The 19,177-nt window shown below is 44.9% G+C and overlaps 1 protein-coding gene across 1 annotated transcript in view; it reads right to left on the reverse strand.

Moving 5' to 3' along the window:
- alpl (alkaline phosphatase, biomineralization associated) overlaps window positions 1-18,197 on the reverse strand; it is a 29,282-nt gene extending 11,085 nt beyond the window's left edge. Inside the window, exons 1-5 of the mRNA XM_042343695.1 lie at window positions 18,150-18,197; window positions 8,183-8,283; window positions 6,177-6,296; window positions 2,592-2,707; window positions 494-668 (exon numbers count right to left, since the gene is read on the reverse strand). Of these exons, the coding sequence (XP_042199629.1) occupies window positions 494-668; window positions 2,592-2,707; window positions 6,177-6,296; window positions 8,183-8,243 (472 nt within the window). The 5' untranslated portion in view covers window positions 8,244-8,283; window positions 18,150-18,197. The remainder of the gene's footprint in view (window positions 1-493; window positions 669-2,591; window positions 2,708-6,176; window positions 6,297-8,182; window positions 8,284-18,149) is intronic.
- Window positions 18,198-19,177: the final 980 nt, after the last annotated feature.

Here is a 19,177-nt window from a genome sequence, read left to right on the forward strand (position 1 = left end):
ACATAGGGAGTTTGGGACATAAGTGCAGGCGACCGCCAGGAAGGTGGATGGCGAACTAGATGGACCTTGGTCTTTTTCGTCTAGAATTTCTTATGTTCTTATGATGTAAACCCAACAATGTTTAATCACACTAAACCTGTTTCAAATACCGCTCGATTTCACAACCTTGTACAGGGTTCTCACTGACTGGAACGAGTGCCTTTTTTACATCCTCTCCGCTGCTCCCAACTTCTCCCCTTGTAGGAACCTCAATATGGGGAAGTTTCAATTCAAGGGGCTGCTCCTCCAGACCATACAAAAGGCTAATCAAAAGCACGATCAAAAAGGATGGTCTTTAGGCGGGATCTGAAAGTGGGGCGGGAGAGGGCAAGGCGGAGAGATTGAGGGAGAGAGTTCCAGAGAGCAGTGGTGGAGTAGTGGCCGATATCTTAGCTATCGATGGTGGGACAAGGGGGTGTGAGGCCAGAGAAGTGGACCAGGTGAGGCTCCTCACCAGAATCTTTTGCCCATTTGAGGATGGAGGTGACCTCGTTGCCGAAGGTGGTGTTGCACTGCTTGCGCAAGGCAGCCGCGCTCACACCCACCGTCCCCTCATTTGCCTTCACACCACACAGGTACGCTGTGGCAGTCCCAGCGCTGTCCGGCACCTGGGCGTTCGTGTTGTACGTCTGTGGGGGAGAAAGCAGAACACATCACACTAAAATCCACATCTCTAACTGCGAATTCAAACTACACACGTCGTCTTATACTAATAATGACAAGGTGTCTCTCTGTCTGTCTGTGCATCTGTGTATCTGACACTCACGCAATAAACGATTGACGTAGAGACATTATTTATACCTCATCAGAAAGGTCTTGCAACTGGCAGTGTCATGGGCATATACTTTTTTTTGGGGGTGGATTTCCTATTGTTGATGAGCTATATTAAAAATTGCTATAATTAAGCCCCAAAATATGAGGTATGCATCGTTATCTGCAACTACATAGCGACAGAGGAAAGCACACACTGTTCAGAGACCTATATCTATATTCTGCAATAAATGTATGGCACGTCTTTTTCTGGTTGTCGGGGAGCTACAGTCCTCCCATCTGGGACAGACAGAGAGAGAGACTGGGAGCGAGACAGAGAGAGAGACTGAAAGCGAGAGACTGAAAGGGAGAGGGAGAGAATATATTATAAAGTGTAGTGCCTGTGTGGTTTGTGGGAAAGACAGAGAGTGACAGACTGAGAGAGAGAAAGAGAGAGAGAGAGAGAGAACGAGACTGAGTGGGACTGTGAGAGAAAATATATTAAAGGAATCCTCCCACTGGATTCCTCCCAGCTAAGTATAAAGACAAAATGTCTGTGTGTCAGAGCTGTGCAGAGTCAGGGCGCCAAGTGGAGATTGTGTGTCCATCTATGTTCCATATTGGCTCCTTTAATTGCAAGCAAAACTGCAACGGGTACAGCTAGTATAATAATAATCCTTGCATTTGAGATAGTGCCTTATCACGTCATTGAGATGTCTCACAGCCCTTCACAGAATATATTATACAGTGAATTGACTGTATTTTGTGAGCAAAACACGGCAGCCAATTGCATACAGCAGTGTCCCACAAGTAGTTGTGGATTGAGTTGCTAAATTTGTTTTCTTGCCTAGTGAGGATTGGGGGGGGAGAAATAATTTACATTTCTTCTTAACTGATTTGTTTAACAGGAAATGTGCAATTGGTGAATTTCATAACCTTTGAACATTTTGAGATATTTACATTCGGATAATTACACAACTGACTTTGCTATCCGGTCACAAGTGATCGCTGAGGCTGAGAAAGTAAAATTTCAAAAGGAATGAGACCAATATCTTAAGAGGAGAGAAAGTACTGGCAATGGGGTTAGAGTAGAGAGCTTCAGTGGGGGAGTGAGCGCCAGCACAGACACAACATGATCAGGCTCAATATACATTAGAATACATTAGAATATACAGCACAGAAACAGGCCATTCGACTCAATGATCTATGCCGGTGTCAATGCTCCACATGAGCCTCCTCCTGCCCTTCCTCAACTAAGCCTTCAAGCAAAACCTTCTATTCCTTTCTCCCTCACGTACCTCTCTGGCTTTCCCTTAAATACATCAATGCTATTTGACTCAACAACTTCTTGTTGGTGGACATGTTCCACATTCCCACTACTCTCCGTGTGAAGAAATTTCTTCTAACTTCCCTATTTGATCTATTTGTGACTCTTTTATATTGATGGCCCCTGGTTTTGGTCTCCCCCACAAGTGGAAACATCTTCCCTATGTCGACCCTATCAAAACCTTTCATCATTTTAAAGACCTTTATCAGGTCACCCCTTACCCTCCGCTTTTCAAGAGATGAGTCCAAGCATGTTCAGCCTTTGCTGATAGGTATAGCCTCTCAGTTCTGGGATCATCCTTATGAATCTTCTCTGCACCCTCTCCAGTGCCTCTACATCCCTTCTATAATGTGGGGACCAGAACTGCACACAATAATCTAAATGTAGTGTATCAAATGCAAGAATTATTATTGTTATTGTGATTGACAGATGGATGGATGGCAGCTAACTCTAACTTTGATGGGATATAAATCACCTTTGAAAGAGCCACATGTGGGTATTTATCCATCTCTAGGAAGCCCTCCTCTCCAGTGCGATTGGCCAATTGCCCCTTCAGAATGCGAGCTGCGGTGACAGTGGGCACCCCCATACCTGGAGAGAAAAATAACGATAGACAAGTCAGAACCACATGCCACCCCGGCCAACACCCCCAGGGCGTACTGGGCCATATAGGAAATCAGGAAAATCCCCCGATGATTGGCTGCCAATACTGACCACCCCAGTGCCCGGCATCTGGGTGAGTGACAGCTTGGACCAGCCAAAGATGGCTCAGAGCCCACCCTCTCTGGTCTTGCCCCTCACGCAGGATAACGTCTGGGAGCGCTGCGCAAAGGCAGGGCACCAGGTAGAGAAGAGGGAGTGACCATAGCCGCAGTTAAAGATATCGCTCTTCAGTTAGGATTCGAGGATGGGGGTTGTTGAACTATACTGACTATCACCTCGGGATACATTGGTATATTTCAAACCGTAACCGGATGTTCCAGAAGGTTTGATAATTAAATGGCTAAAGTATCTTTGCTGGATGGGCCGAGGATAGCTCCTGATTACATTTCATATTTTCCTGGGAAGATGTTTCCTCCTCTTAGATAATGAGCCAACGGGTCCTTGAGCACTGATGTAAGAACAATTGACCACCAAGAAAAGGCCGCAGTCTTAGACCTCTGCTGATCTCAAGGCTGAGAAACAGGCAGACTGTGGAAGGGAGCCCAGAAGTTGTCCACATCTCTCTCTGTGCAAAGCAATCTGCGAAGGTGGGGGCTCTCTCCGTGACCAGGGAAGATGGAGTCAGAAACTCATAAAAGAAGGATGTAACTTTAAAATCGTTGGAGTTGTGTAGAGGGTCAGCGCACTTCCCAGTGGAATCGATATTGATTCTCCTGTATCTATGTGTATGTACAGGGGTGAGGGAATTTACCTCCAGGAAGAAAGTGATCATGAAAACTGAAAGAGGAGGAGTAGTGGATAATATGTTTTCGGTTCTGTCTGCTAGGCATAGAAGTAGTAACAGTAGTAGTGGTTGATCCGTTTGAAACACAGAAGTCAGGTTAGACAGTACGAGTGAGGTGCTGGGCTAAGAGCTGATTGTTTCTGTTGGGTTTCCAGGAGCCACTCTCTGTGATTCTGTATGATTAGTTCTGTGATCTCTCCAGTGCATGTCAAGGTGTAATCCCAGGTCTACTGTTTAGCTGGACTACGAAACAGTGCCGAATATGTGTTGTCGTCCCTATATTGTCAATACTTAAAAGACAGTACTGGGGATTGTCTTTGTGTGTGTTGTCGTCCCTATATTGTCAGTACTAAGGACTGCAAGGTACTGTGAGGATCAGCTATATCTAAGGGACGATTCCAGAGGCTGAACTCCGTATGGTGCCGGTTTAAAGACAATACTGGGAATTGTCTGTCTTCCGAAGTTTTGCGTTACAGAATCAGTTGTCCCTGAGGGTTTTCCAGGAGCTGATATCTGCTGTGTATTTTGAGGTGTGTTGTTTGTCTGGAGAACTGAGCAACCCCTGTGTGCATGCTATGTGGTAAATATTTTGCTCACATAGATGTGTTGTATTGTTATTGTGTTGTTATATGTAGTATAATATGCTGTAACAGTGGGGAGGGAGAGGGAATGAGGAGAGGGGGGGATTGAGGAGGGGGAGGGGAATGGATTGAGGAGGGGGAGAGATTGAGGAGGGGAGGGGTATGGATTGAGGATGTGGGTGGAGAGATGGAGGGATTGAGGCAGAGAGTGAGAGAGTTTGGGGTTTAGTAGCTGAAGGCTAACGAATGAAATTTCAGAACTCACTCCTCAAGATATGCTGTACTATAAAATGTAGTGATTGGGAATTTTGTTGATAAATGCGGCAACCAATTTTGCCTGTGGCAACGCCAGCCAAGACTGGAATTGGCCTAAGATTGAGAAATCGCAGTGCTCCCACGGACTACTTTGCTGACACTCACTATCTAGGTTTGAGTTTCTTGTCTCTGTACCGTCAAAGAATGCTCTTAGACGTGTTCTGAGAAATAAAGCGAGTTTTAAAACCAGGGCTGGATTGAGCTTGTGCCTCCACCATTTTCACGTGCTCTATTTATTTTCCACTTTATTCCTCGCGTCGTCAGGAGAAGACCTGGGATCGATTCCCGGGCGGGTCAGGTCAGGGCGAATCGTTGGGAAAGTTTCCTTACTCCACATGCCTCTGTTTACCAGCAGTCAGTAGGAACTAGTTGTTAGTCGATTGGAGGATCACTCTTCTGGGAGTAATAATCTCCCTCCAAAAACTAACTAATAACAAATTGGTCACTCAACCTATGGCTGTTTGAGGGACACCGCTGTGCACAATTGGCTGCCGCGTTTTCCCCCTCAAAAGGTACAGCCAGTTCACATTACAGTGTATTCTGTGATCCGTAGTGAGACATCTTGAAGATGTGATGAGGCGCTATATCAAATATCTGCCTTAATCCACGCAGTGAGAAATACAGTGTTAACAAAGTTATTGAGTTCACTAGGCAGCTTTGCAATAGAGGGTGTCGTGCACACACACACTGCCACCAATGCATGGAGGGGGAGTGGGGATGGGGCGGGGTGTGCTGGGGGGAGGCATCTGTATGAGGGGGTAGTTGCTGTGGTTATCGTGACCACAAGGCAGCCATGTCTTGAGGAATTCAAACTCAATTCAACTTGGGGCAGGCGGATCCTGGTACCAGCGAGGAACAGGAGGGAAGAGCGCACTGATAAGCGCTCTGAGACGCCGCCCGGCGTGGAGGGCACTATATAAGTGCAAGTTGTTGTTGCTGTTTAAGAGGCCTGATATCAGATGTAACAGTTTCTACGCTTTCATGGGAAAAGGAAGCTTGTATTTTTATAACGTCTCCACTCATAAAATATAATAATAATAATCCTTGCATTTGATATAGCGCTTTTCACGTCTTCTAGATGTCCCAAAGCGCTTCACAGAATATACTGTAAAGTGAATTGACTTTATATTTGTGGGAAAACGCGGCAGCCAATTGCGCACAGCAATGTCCCACAAACAGTCATGGATTGAAAATGACCAATTTATTATTGTTTTTGGTTTTGGAGGGATTATTATTAGGTGTGTGGAGTAAGGAAACTTGCCCAAGGTTTGGCCGTCTGCCTGGAATTGAACTCAGGTCTCTCACTTGCAAAGCGAGTGCTCTAACCACTGAGCTACAGGACTCCACAATATATAATGACTCTTTTGGGAGCAACAACAACGAGGACGTTCCAAGGTGCTGGACAGTCAGGCATTTTGGACCTGAGCTGGAGATTGGGATCAGGAGGGGTGGAGGGCAGGGAGGGTGGGTAAGAAGGTGGCTGAAGGCACAGTTGAAGAGGAGGGTCTTAAGAAGGGCCTTGAAGGAGGCCAGGGAGGGAGCGAGGCGGAGGGACTCTGGGATAGAGATCCAACCAAGCAGCCATTTTGTGATCATTTGTGGTCAGGATGCTGGGAGAAACTGGTAATTATGGAAAGTGCTTGGAGACATATTGACATAATCAATTGGTTTAATAAGGCAAGTTCTCTCTTTTGTTCCTTCCCTTTGTAACACTTACCATCCCCCAGGAACAGAATGATATTTTTAGCAATAGCTGTGTTTAGGGTTTGCAGTTTAAGAGCTTGTTTCAGTACATTCTGAGCTTGGTTCCTCCAGTACATTGGGTCCTTTTCTTCCTCTGAAATACACAAAAGATTATATTCAAGACAAGCCACAGTTCTTGCCGAGTCAGAGGATTCGCTAAACACAATAGAGTGGCTCAACTGAGGATCGTTAAATGCTCTGTGTCACATGTCTGTCATAAATATTAATATTAATAACCTTGCATTTGATATACACCTTATCGCATCGTCAAGATATCTCAAAGATTTTTACTGTACAAAGTGTAGTGACTATGCATTTGCGGTGAACTGGCAACCAATTTGTGCACAGCACAAAGAGCCACGAAATGAGCTACAGGTCTCCACTCAATTCAGACTGAATTGAAGAATTTTGTTTCCACGATTCTGCACAATTCTAAATTTTGAGCACAAACCGTCTCGGAGTATGTGGAATTCATCCAAGGTGTAACCCAGGTGATTATTTTGGGACCTAAGACAAAAAACCACTCAATAAGATGTTATGAAGATGGTGCTGGGAACTGAACATAACTTTGGCAATGGTGTAGATTAACACTCCAGGTCCTCCCCACAGGAAAGGCGCTACACAAATGTAATTTTACATTGTATTTGTATCATTATGCAATTCTCCCAAATTAAATGTTAGCAAGTCCATTAAAACCAACCAGAAAGTGCTTTATATCATGTTGTATAACTAATTATTATTATATAAAGTACAATTATTATTTTTCCTGGTGGCACCTTACCCTGCATTATTCAGCCTGACAACTTGGCACTCTCTCAACTCAACTGACTGCCGTGTTTTTTTGCCCCCAAAATATCGACAATCCACTTTACATTATATTCTGTGAAGTGCGTTGAGATGTGATAAGGCACTTTTCAAATGCAAGGATTATTATGATGATGATGATTGTATAGCACTCTGAGACTTGATAAGAGGCTATTAAAAGAAATCTTATTTCTATAAATTTTCAACGATTCTTTTTCTAAATGTACAGCCGTTTACTTGCCGAAAAGAAGCTGCCCTGAAAATGATAATGTTGACAGTGCAATGGATTTGGAGTCCTGTAGCTCAGTGGTTAGAGCACTCGCTTTGCAAGCGAGAGACCTGAGTTCAATTCCAGGCAGAGGGCGAAACCTTGGGCAAGTTTCCTTACTCCACACAGAGCCTAATAATAATCCCTCCAAAACCAAAAACAATAATAAATTGGTCATTTTCAATCCACGACTGTCTGTGGGACATTGCTGTGCGCAATTGGCTGCCGCGTTCGCCCACAAATATACAGTCAATTCACTTTACAGTGTGTTCTGTGAAGCGCTTTGGGACGTCCTCCCGACGTGAAAAGCGCTATAACAAATGCAAGGATTATTATTATTATTATTGAAAATAGCTCAAATGGCAGATGGAGGTTAATGGAACAACAGAAATTTACGGCACAGAAGAAGACCATTCAGCCCAAATGGAAGACACGAGCCAACATTGCCCTTGAGTTAACTGGCAGCAGTGTGTTGCCATCACTGTGTAACACCCTCAATGACACAGGAGATTTGTGTAAAAAGATCTGCCTCATGTTAATAAACTGGTAGAATAGGGTCGACGACTAGAATGGTTCCAACAGACTGGAAGCAAGCAAATGTTGTTTCCATATGTAACAATGACCATGCCTAACACCGACACCCCCATTACCCTGAGCTCAATACTGAGAGACATGAGGGAGTCAGTCACCAGAAAGGAAATTATTTGTATGTCTAAAAAAAGTCTAATAAATTATAACAATAATAATCCTCGCAATTGATGTGGCGCCTTATCACATTGTCACAATGTCTCAAAGCGCTTCACAAGGTAATCTGTAAAGTGGTTTTGACTGTGTGTTTTGTGGGTGAAATACACGGAGGGCGGTGGAGAGAAACATTAAATACTCCAGGAGATCTGTTATCCACATACCTGGGATGTAGCCAAAGACAAGATCCACATAAGCAATAAGAAGCAACGCTGTGATCTTCATTGTAACTCCTGGGAATCCTGTCTTCGTTCCAACTTTGTTCCTGCAGGTAATAGAAGAAAAAAAAGCCACAAATAAACCAAATGCCATTTACTGAGTTTTGGTTCATATTTCACCCTGAAACATCTTGCAATCTTGAATTAGATGGGTACAACAACAACAACAAGAACAAAATTACATGTGTATAGCACCTTTAACATCGGGAGGACATCCCAAGGCGCTGGACAGTCAGGATTTCGGACCCGAGCTGGGGGTCGGGATCAGGGAGGGTGGAGGGCAGGGGGGGAAGCAGGGTGATCGAAAGAACAGTCATAGTGGTGAGTCTTGAGATGGGTCTTGAAGAAGGCAAAGGAAGGGGACAAGGTGGAGGGACAGCAGGATGGAGGGTGGGGGCAGAGTCGCAGAAGGCCCGCCCGCCAACAGTGGAGCGAGCGAGACACAGAACATGAAGCAGGCCGGCGCCCGCTGAGCGGAGGAGCGAGCAGGATGGTAGGGGGTTAGGAGGTCGCAGCGGTAGTGGGGGGAGCAAGACCATGGGGGGCTTTGAAGGTGAGGTTCAGGATCTTGAACTGTATCCTCTGTGTGATGGGAAGCCAGTGGAGTCGGACGAGGATGGGGGTGATAGGGTCACGGAGCCTGGTGCGGGAGAGGTCATGGGCTGCAGAGTTCTGGATGATCTGCTGCCTGTGGAGGGAGTAAATGGGGAGGCCGACAAGCAGTGAGTTTGTATAGTTGAGCCTCGATGTAAGGAAACCATGTATGAGGGTTTCGGCACTTAAGAAGGAAAAATTTGCAAGGTTATGGGGAAAGAGCGGGCGAGTGAGACTATTTGGTAACTCTTCCAACGAACTGGCTTCCCATCACACAGAAGACACAGTTGAAGATCCTGGTTCTCACCTTCAAAGCCTTACATAGTCTTGCTCCCCACTACCTCTGTGACCTCCTAACCCCCTACAATCCTGCTCACTCCCTCCGCTCAGCGGGCTCCGGCCTGCTTCACGTCCCCCACCTCACTCGCCCGGCTATTGGTGGGTGAGCCTTCTGCCCCTCTGCCCCCACCGTCTGGAACTCCATTCCGCAATCCCTCTGCCTCGCCCCTTCCATTGCCTCCTTCAAGACCCATTTCAAGACCCTCCTCTTTGACTATGCTTTCGATCACCAAAAAGCTGGCACAAGCACGATGGGCCAAATGGCCTCCTTCTGTGCTGTAATATTCTATGATTCTATAAATCATACAATCTTTACAATGCAGGAGAAGGACATTCAGTCCATCATGTCTGCGCCAGTGCTCGATCCCTCAATGGAACACTCTTATCTAATCCCATTCCCTGCTCTTTCCTCATCGGGCCCTTGTTGGTGTTCCCTCCCCTACCCCCCCCCCCCCCAACCCCGAACACTGGAGCTCTCTACTCTAATCCCATTCCCTGCTCTCTCCCCATCGTGTCTGTGCTGACGCTCATTGAAAAATGGGGTCTCAGAAAGTTTGGATTTTGCAATAAATTTGATTTCACAGAATGCAAATGGGGAAAAAATGGTCGGATCTTTGTAAATATTTTAGTTGTTTTATAAATTATAGATTGCAAAACAGATGCGAGTGGGAGGATACAGGAAAATTGGAGTGAATTATTGAACTGGACAGAAAAGGATGTGAGTTCATGCCTCTGGCAACCTGAGTATAATAATAATAATAATCCTTGCATTTGATGTAGTGCTTTTCACGTCGGGAGGACGTCCCAAAGCGCTTCACAGAACACACTGTAAAGTGAATTGACTGTATATTTGTGGGCGAACGCGGCTGCCAATTGCGCACAGCAATGTCCCACAAACAGTCATGGATTGAAAATGACCAATTTATTATTGTTTTTGGTTTTGGAGGGATTATTATTAGGCTCTGTGTGGAGTAAGGAAACTTGCCCAAGGTTTCGCCCTCTGCCTGGAATTGAACTCAGGTCTCTCACTTGCAAAGCGAGTGCTCCAACCACTGAGCTACAGGACTCCACATGCGGGAAGTCTACTCATGCCATGTACAAACTTATCCCCACTCCCCCACAGAGGAGAGGAACATTCACCTATAAATAAATAGTCACTCCATTTTACAGTAAACCCCGCAAAGCTCTTTGAGACATTTTGATGACGGAATAAAGCATTGAACCCAACAAACCGAACACAAAGATTTTCTATGTATAACACTTATCACATCAAACCGTCTCAAACTACCTTATGGTCATTTTTGGACACAGCATGCTCTCACCACAGCATTGAGGTGAATGACCAATTTATTCAAAGGATCGTTGACCAGGACACCAGGAGAAACTCCCTTCTCCTCTTTGAGTTGTGCTCGCAGATAGGACCTCGGCTTAAAGTCTTATGCAGAGGACAGCACCTCAAAAAATCCCATAGCACTCGCAGAACACTGAAATGGAGCACCAACCTGAACTGTGAGTTCAAAACTACATGAGGCTTTGAAGTTAAAGTTTGGGCTGGTGACAAGACACCTACATGACACCAAAGTGGTTGCTTTGAGAGGATATCAAGGTGCTGCTTGTGTTGTAAGTGGTGTAGTTCTGTGCCTCTGCGTCTTGCAAACGTTTCCTGCTCATGTTTGCAGAAGGCTTATGTTTTCTTGTTGCTTCTTGCCTGCATCCTCCCACACATTTCTTTTAACACCCAACTCTACCTCCCTGCCTCCACCACAACATCACCCACTTCTGTCATCCCACCCCTAAATGCTGCTGAAAACTCAGCCACGCTTTGACACACAAGACTCAATTTTTCCATTAGCCTCGCCAGCTCCACTCTACAAACTTCAAACCACACAGGACTCCGCAGCCCCTATCCTCATCACACCACTGGCTCCTCCCCACATGCCTATCCTCCAGTGGATCTACTAAAACCCTCACTTTCAAATGCTTACTTACACTGCCTTGTGCCACTCGTGTCTGTGATCTACTGCGCCCTTACTCTGCTGGCCCCTCCCTCCCCTCGGCTGGCTACAGCCCGCTTTATGCCTCCGTTACTCTATCCCACAATCTTTCATCCACTTTCTCCACCGCCAACACCCTGCCAGGAACTTTCCCCAAATCCTTGCATCTCACTCCTTCTTCTCCGCTTCCAAATCCTGTTTGATGTGTTTTTCCCACAAGACACGCAGTCACTACACTTTACGGTATATTCTGTGAAGCTCTTTGAGATGTCTCAGTGACGTGATAAGACCCTATATCAAATGCAAGGATTATTATTAAGATCTACCGTTTTCACGAGTCGCGCCCCAGCTCTGTCTGGGTGAAGATTTTGAGATGTTCTGCGGATATAAAAGGCGATGTAAAGGTGTAACTTGTGGTAAACCGCTTGGTTTGAGCAGAACCTCCATCCTGATATACTCTGCCCTGATGTACCCAGTCCTGTGTGTTCACAGCTCCGTAACCGGTCAGTTGAGAGATTATCAATTCTAAACACTGAAAGAATGTGATAAGTCACTACATTTCCCTACTCGGAATAATAATAATATTAATAAAAATAATCCTTGCATTTGATATAGTGCTGTAAGACTGTAGTTAAAATCATCGTTTGGTACCCAAAGTGTGTGTAAGAACTGGGAGCAACATTGATTGATTGATTGATTGATTGATTGATTGATTGATTGATTGATTGATTGATTGATTGATTGATTGATTGATTGATTGATGATTGATGATTGATTGATTGGATTGATTGAGTGATTGACTGATTGATTGATTGATTGACAGTTGATTGATTGACAGTTGATTGATTGATGATTGATTGATTGATTGATTGATTGATTGATTGATTGATTGATTGATTGATTGATTGATTGATTGATTGATTGATGATTGATTGTTTATTGATGATTGATTGATTGATTGATTGATTGATTGATTGATGGATTGATCGATTGATCGATTGATCGATCGATCGATCGATCGATCGATCGATTGATCTTAAGGAATGTGTTATAAAACTTGGATCTAAAGGGGAGTCGAGGTGTTTAGATTCTGTGATACGTTTGATCAAAAACAAAACTTGATGGATGGGTGTTGTTCCTTTCCTTATTTGGAAGATTGTACCTAATAGTACATTGCAGTCAACTGAAGGGACCAGGGGACTCTGGGTGTGTCAACTTTGGATGTGAATGTGATATCCCTTGGATGGGAGATGATTGTCCTGATTAATTGAACTCTCTGTGCCGGGCAGTCTAATGGAAAGAAAGAATGCCTTGAAAGGAGTTTATGACTTCAAGTGTCAACTAAGACAATCCACTGCCAAAATGAACTTTTCACACTTGGTACCTGAGAACCTCCAAACTCCGTTGAGGTTACAAACATGGTAACCCCCCGGGTGCGTGTGAAGATGATTGGATGAAGCAGTTTGGGGTATTATTGGCTAATTCAACTTTGGATATGATTGGACAACAACCTTCGAATTCCTTTATTGGTTTTAAGGGTCACATGGGCTAAAATGGGGTATAAATGAATCATAGAATTATACAGCACAGAAGGAGGCCATTCAGCCCATCGTGTCGGTTGTTTGAAAAGACCTGGCACAGACACGATGTGTGAAAGCGGTAACTTTGGGATAGTTGGAGCAAGCAAAGGAAAGGACCGTTGTGAGCAGCTGATGGTTAGCATTGCACCTCAACAGGATCAGACAATATTGGTATCTGTTAATTCTTATTACTTTAATGTAGTTAACTGTATTACACTTATATTTGTTAAAGCATTAAATCTATGTTGCAATTGTTAAATAAGATCCAAATACTTAATAAGGTTAATAAAATATTTAATAAAATTAAGTAAATTTATTTACTGGGTAAAGTCTCTTTCTGGTGAACCCTACCAGCCCCCTATCACATCATTGAGACGTCTCAAAGCGCTTCCCAAAATATACTGTAAAGTGAATCGACTGTATAGTTTATGGGAGAAATGCGGCAGCGAATTGTGCACAGCAACATCCCCCAAACAGTTGTGGATTGAGTGACAAAATTATTATTATTTTGAAGGGATTATTACCCCAGGAAAGCAATCTGTCGATCGACTAAACAACCAGGTTCCTACTTACCGCTGGGTAAACAGAGGTGTGCGGGGTAAGGAAGCTTACCTAAGGTATTGCCCTGCCCGGGAATCAAATCTGGGAGCTTTTGTTTGCGAGGTGAGTGTTCAAATCACTACTCTACAGGACTCCACAATGAAATGAATGGCGATTTATGCAGCGGATTTTCGGGATAGACAGTGGGTGACTAGGGCGAGAGAGGGCTCACCCCCCACCAGGGGCTCACCCCTTCTCCTGCTTTGGCTAATGGGATGCTGCAGCCGGAGAGGAGGCTGACCTCCACGGTGTGTTTACAGGATGTGAAATAAAACAAGTGCAACAACAACAACAACAAATTAAATTTGTATAGCGCCTTTGGTCACCTCAGGAGGACGTAATAGTCAGTAAGTTGAGTGAGAGTTGATCCATGGACACACACACACTCCAAAGTTTCCAGCAAAGGATGTACAAGGAGAATGCAGCCCAACTCAGCATCCCCCCCACCCCACCCCACAATACCCCAAGAATATTTTCAACAGCTGCCTATGATTGTCGGCCAGGACACCAAGAGAAACTCCCTTCTCATTTTTAAGAGCGTCAATGGACGAGACGTTAAACCGAGATCCTGTCTGCCTGTTTAGGTGGCTCTTGTACCTGGTGTCCTAGCCAACAGTCCCCCGAATTGGCTGTTTGCAGGACGTCGCTGTGTGTAAATTGGCTGCCACGTTCGCTGACAAACATACAGTCACTACATTATGAAATTAAATCCCTTGAAGCGTTTTGAGACATTTCGAGGACACAAGAGGCTAAACTGTATTAAATGCAAGGAATATAATTATTATTATGGGAGCCTGAATATTTACCTGAATGAGCAGATGGAACCTCGCCTTAACATTTCATTTTTAGAACGTCATGTTCAAACAACGCACCCTCACCCTGGGGCACTGGGTGGCCAGCAGCAGCTTAAAGGACCATTGTGAGATTTGATCTAACAACCTTCTGACTCACAAGCCCAAGTGACAGCACTGAGCCAGTAGAGACAGAAGTGAGTGTGGTTTGAACAAATTTGAAACCAAACATCTCCGATAAAGACTAGAAATGTTATTTATAAACTCTGCCATCCCAGCTCCTCAGCAGGTTTAATTAAATTGGATTAAAATTCAATTGGAAGCCGGGTTTGAATGAAGGGCACATTAGCAGCAGAGGGTAGACGTGTCAGAAGAGGATTGCTCAATCGGTTGTTTGGTCAGCTGAGTGTCCGACACGTGTGGAAATCCATCACTGTGCAAACCTGACTGACAGTTCCACATATGCTTACAACATACACATGGAAATTTCTCAGTATCTGGAGTGGAAACCACACCCTCTTCCTGGAGGGATGCGTCCTGCTCATCTAATTCCAGAGAGTATTAGGCACAGGTTGGCTGGAGACCCCAGAGTGTCTGTTGGAGTAAATGCTAGAGTTTAACCAACTAAAACCTCATTCATTGCCATTGATAGCATTGTCTGGCAAGCTTCCCACTGTTTGGCCAGTTATGACAACTCTACCCATTAGAGATTTGGCAGATTAAGAGGAGCCAAGTAAGAAAAATCTCTGCTCCCAGAATTGCTCACTCGGATTCAAGATCAATTGACAAAGTTCTATATCTTATTACCAGGGATGAGGAGGTTCAGTTATGAAGAGCAAAATTGAAGGCAGTAGATCTCAAAAGGATAAGGGATGCACATGTCATGTCCCAAACTACACACTATGGAATCCTATAGCTCAGTGGTTAGAGCACTCGCCTCGCAAATGAGAGACCTGGGTTCAATTCCCGGCAGGGCAAACCTTGGGCAAGTTTCCCTATTCCACAAGCCTGATAATAATCCCTCAAAAAAAACCACAATAATAATTTGGTCACTCAATCCATGACTGTTTGTGGGACGCTGCTGTCCGCAATTGGCTGCCATGTTTCGCCCCCAAACATAGTCAATTTACTTTACAGTCTATTCTGTGAAGTACTTTGAGACGTCTCGAAGACGTGAAAAGTGCTATATCAAATGCAAGGATTATTATTACTGTATGCCGAGATAGTATTTCCTAAAAGAAATCTATTCAGTTTGTTTTTGAAAGATACTTTCTTGCCACCGTCTCCCTAGGGAGCCTGTTCCATACATTTACTACTCGTTCACTGAAGTAGTGTTTCCGCAGATTTGTTTTGAATTTACTCCCTTCAATCATTATCACAAAGGCTGAAGGCTCTGCCACTGAACATGGACGAATAAGGCTATGAACGAGCCGCTGATGAGTGGAGGGTTCAGGCTGGAGAATGGAGGGGAGGAGATTGTACTTTGTAGATTGTAGAGATGGGGGCAGGGGAGGGCAAGACTATGGACGGATGTCAGGGTCAATATATCAGAGCACTGCTGAATGTGCAGGATAAGCACAGTGGGGTAGGCTGGGAGCGAGAAGCAGATTTCATTCAACATCAGGAAGATGGAAGTGGTGGGGGAGGGGTTGCGCTGCCTATACATCTCCATAGAAACACAATTGTGAACTATTTGGTCCCTTTGTATTAGTATCAGTGTTTTTTCCTCCAATAAAGCAATCTACCGTAATACCAATTCCCTGCTCTCCACCCCCTTCCCCCCCAAACCTCTCCCTTCACATGTTGCTGATCTAATTCCCTGTTAAATGCCCCAAGGTTAAATTGTAGCTGCTCCCACACTAAGGAAGGGCACCGGAGGATGCCGAGAATGAGCAGAAATGGTGGTCTACAGTGACCTTAGTAAAGCTGGAGCCCTCAGTGTGTCTTGGAGAGAGTGCAATAGGTGAATTTTCTTTACATAGCCAACAATGACAAATTGTATTTACATTTCACACAGGAAAACATCTCAGGAAAACAACTCTGTACAGTTACAGAGTTCGACATTGTGCCAGGGAGAAAGAGGAGATCTTAAACTGGGATTGAAAGATGGGTAAAGAAGTGGAGGGGGTTGCCTAACCTTAATTAGAGGGATTGAGGTCCAGAGGTTCCAGAGGTTAGGGACGTAGTGGCTGAAAGCACAGCCACCAATGGTGATCAGAAGAGTTGGGGACACACAGGAGGTCTGTGCTGGCTCAGCGAAAGGAACAGGTTGAGAATATAATAATAATCCTTGCATTTGATATGGCGCCTTATCACATCTTTGAGACGTCTCACTGCGCTTCACAGAATATACTGTAAGTGAATTGGCTGTAAATTTTGAGGGGGAAAACACGGCAGCCAATTGTGCACAGCAGAGTCCCTCAAACAGCCATAGTTGAGTGACCAAATTATTATTATTTGTTTATTTAGTTAATTTTTGGAGGGATTATTACCCCCAGAAAAGTGATCTGCCAATCGACTAACAGCTAAGCTCCTACTTACTACTGGTAAACAGAGGCGTGTGGAGTAAGGAAACTTTCCCAACGATTCGCCCTGACCTGACCTGCCACAGAGCATACTTCACAGAATATACTGTAAAGTGAATCGACTGTGCATTTGGTGGGCAAAAAGAGAAGTGGGGTAGGAGCAAGTCAGAGAGGTCGGGAGGCGCTGGGGTATGAAGAGATTTGTACGTGAGAGTGAGGGATTTTGAAGTTGTTCCTTTCGGAGAAGGAGAGCCTGGTGAGAATTGGGGAGACTGGAATTTAGAAGATGGAACAATCTACCCAAACAACAGTGGTTGGAGCAGAATCCTTGACAACTTTTAAAAGGGAATTAGAACAATAATCGATAAAGAAAAAAGATTAAAGAATGTGGGGCGGGGGCTGGGGAGGGGTCCAAATGAAAAGCTCTTTCAGAGAGCTTGCACAGGCATAATGACTGACTGCATTCTATGAATGAATCGAGATGCTGTCTCTTTCTCTCTCTGTCTCTGCATTGAAGCTCTGGTAAAAATCCTCCCTCTTTGACAGAGCCTTCAGTCAACACAGTCAACGTATTCAGCCGTCCCATTTCCTCCTAATCTGCTCAGTCGCCCACATCAATGCTGTAAAGGGATTTGAGGCGTGGCTTTACGTGAAAGGCCGTCTGCAAGTGCGAGTTCTTGACCCGACTGAAAAAATTAATTCAAGGTCATTAAATATATCCCCGCTGTCAATCCACTCAACAACACTAAGCCTTATCAGCACATGGTGCTTGCACCTCTCTCTAACAGAACTTTTTATTACGTCCCACTCCCCCGCTCTTTCCCCAGCGTTTTATTTTTATTTTATTTTTTTGAACATTTTGTTGTCCAGTTCCCTTTTAAAAGCTATTGAGCTCAGTGACACTAGAGGGGCCCAAATACCTAGCTGTATCTATCGTTACGCTACACAAGAATGCGGGATTCATTCGCCTTCAAATACAGTCACTACGCTTTACAGAAAACTCTGTGAAACCACTCTGTTTTGACAAGATAACAGATAACTTTTTTCGGTGTAAGAATCCCTTTGAAAAAATAATAATTTTGTTGATTAATCTGGGACACTGCTGTGCCGAATTAGCTGAAATTGTTTACGGTATATTCTGTGAAACACTTTGGGACGTCTCTTGAAGACATGATAAAGCGCTATATCAAATGCAAGGATTATTATTAGCAAATCATTGACATGTCTTAAAGCGCTTCACAGAGTATGCTGTAAAGTGAACTAACCTTAATGAACTGTATCACTATCAATAACATTAATAAACACACAGCTGTGAGGAGAGGCTGAAGAGGGTGTGGATTTTGGCTGATAACTCGGACTGTGGAAAGGGGACGTGGGGAAGAATTCCCAGGGTTGGGTGTCCCAGCATTCTGAAGAGAATGAAATAAACCCGTGCGGAGGAAAGGCAGGGGATGAGAATAGATGGCTTCATTGGAGGAACAAACACCTACACTGATGCAATGATTTGAATGGTCTCCTGCTGGTATTTCCATGGTTCAGGAAAGCTCACGCTTTGCCCAGTTTATATTGACTGTTTCTCTCTCCCTCGATGCTGATGGACCCTCCGGCACACCCCCCCCCCTCCCCCCGGCAGAGCCTTTGCATGAGTATCTTCATCTTTAAGGAACTTGCTCCACGGTGCAGCTCCACCTACTGCTCGATTGTTGGTTGAGGAGAGCACAGAGGACATTCCCCACCCCACAGATCTGCTGAATAAAAATAGTCCATAGTTTCCAGGCAGCGCTGCATTGTCGGAGGTGCCGTTCTTCAGATGAGATGTTGAGTTGAGTTCCCTGTCTGCCTGTTCAGGTTACAACAACAACAACAACAACAAGGTTCCATTTATAGAGCGCTTTTCACGTCGGGAGGACGTCCCAAGGCGCTGTACAGTTGGGTCAGGACCCGAGCATTGGGGGGAAATGGTCAGGGTGAGGGGAGGGGAGGGAGGGAGCGAGGAGGGGGTAGAGAGTCGAGAGGGGAGCTGAAGGCACGGTCAAAGAGGTTAGACATTAAAGATCCCGTTGTGCTACTCAAAAAGAGAAGGAAGTTTCTCTCCCCCAGCCGACAATCCCTCCGCCCGCCTGTTCAGGTGGACGTTAAAGATCACGTAGCACTATTCGACAAGAGAAGGGAGTTTGTCTCTCTCGCTCCCCCCTCCCCCCGGTGTCCTGGCCAACAATCTCCCCAAATAAAATCGGTCACTCACTCCACGACTGTTTGTGGGACACTGCTCACCAAATACAGTCAAAAGCACTATGGAGGATATTCTGTGAAGCGCTTTGAGACCTCTCGACAATGTGATAAGGCGCTATGTCAGATGCAGGAGTTTTTATTGCAAAATTGGTCACTCGCTTCACAGCTGTGTGCAAATTGGTGATACACATGCCTACAGCCACTAGATTTTACAGTGTAAGGAAGAGGAAGCTATTCAGGCGAGACCTGAAGATAGGGAAGGCGGAGGGATAGAGTGCTTCAGAGT

The sequence above is a fragment of the Callorhinchus milii genome, unplaced genomic scaffold (genome assembly GCF_018977255.1).
Source record: "Callorhinchus milii isolate IMCB2004 unplaced genomic scaffold, IMCB_Cmil_1.0 Scaffold24, whole genome shotgun sequence".
NCBI lineage: Eukaryota > Metazoa > Chordata > Chondrichthyes > Chimaeriformes > Callorhinchidae > Callorhinchus > Callorhinchus milii.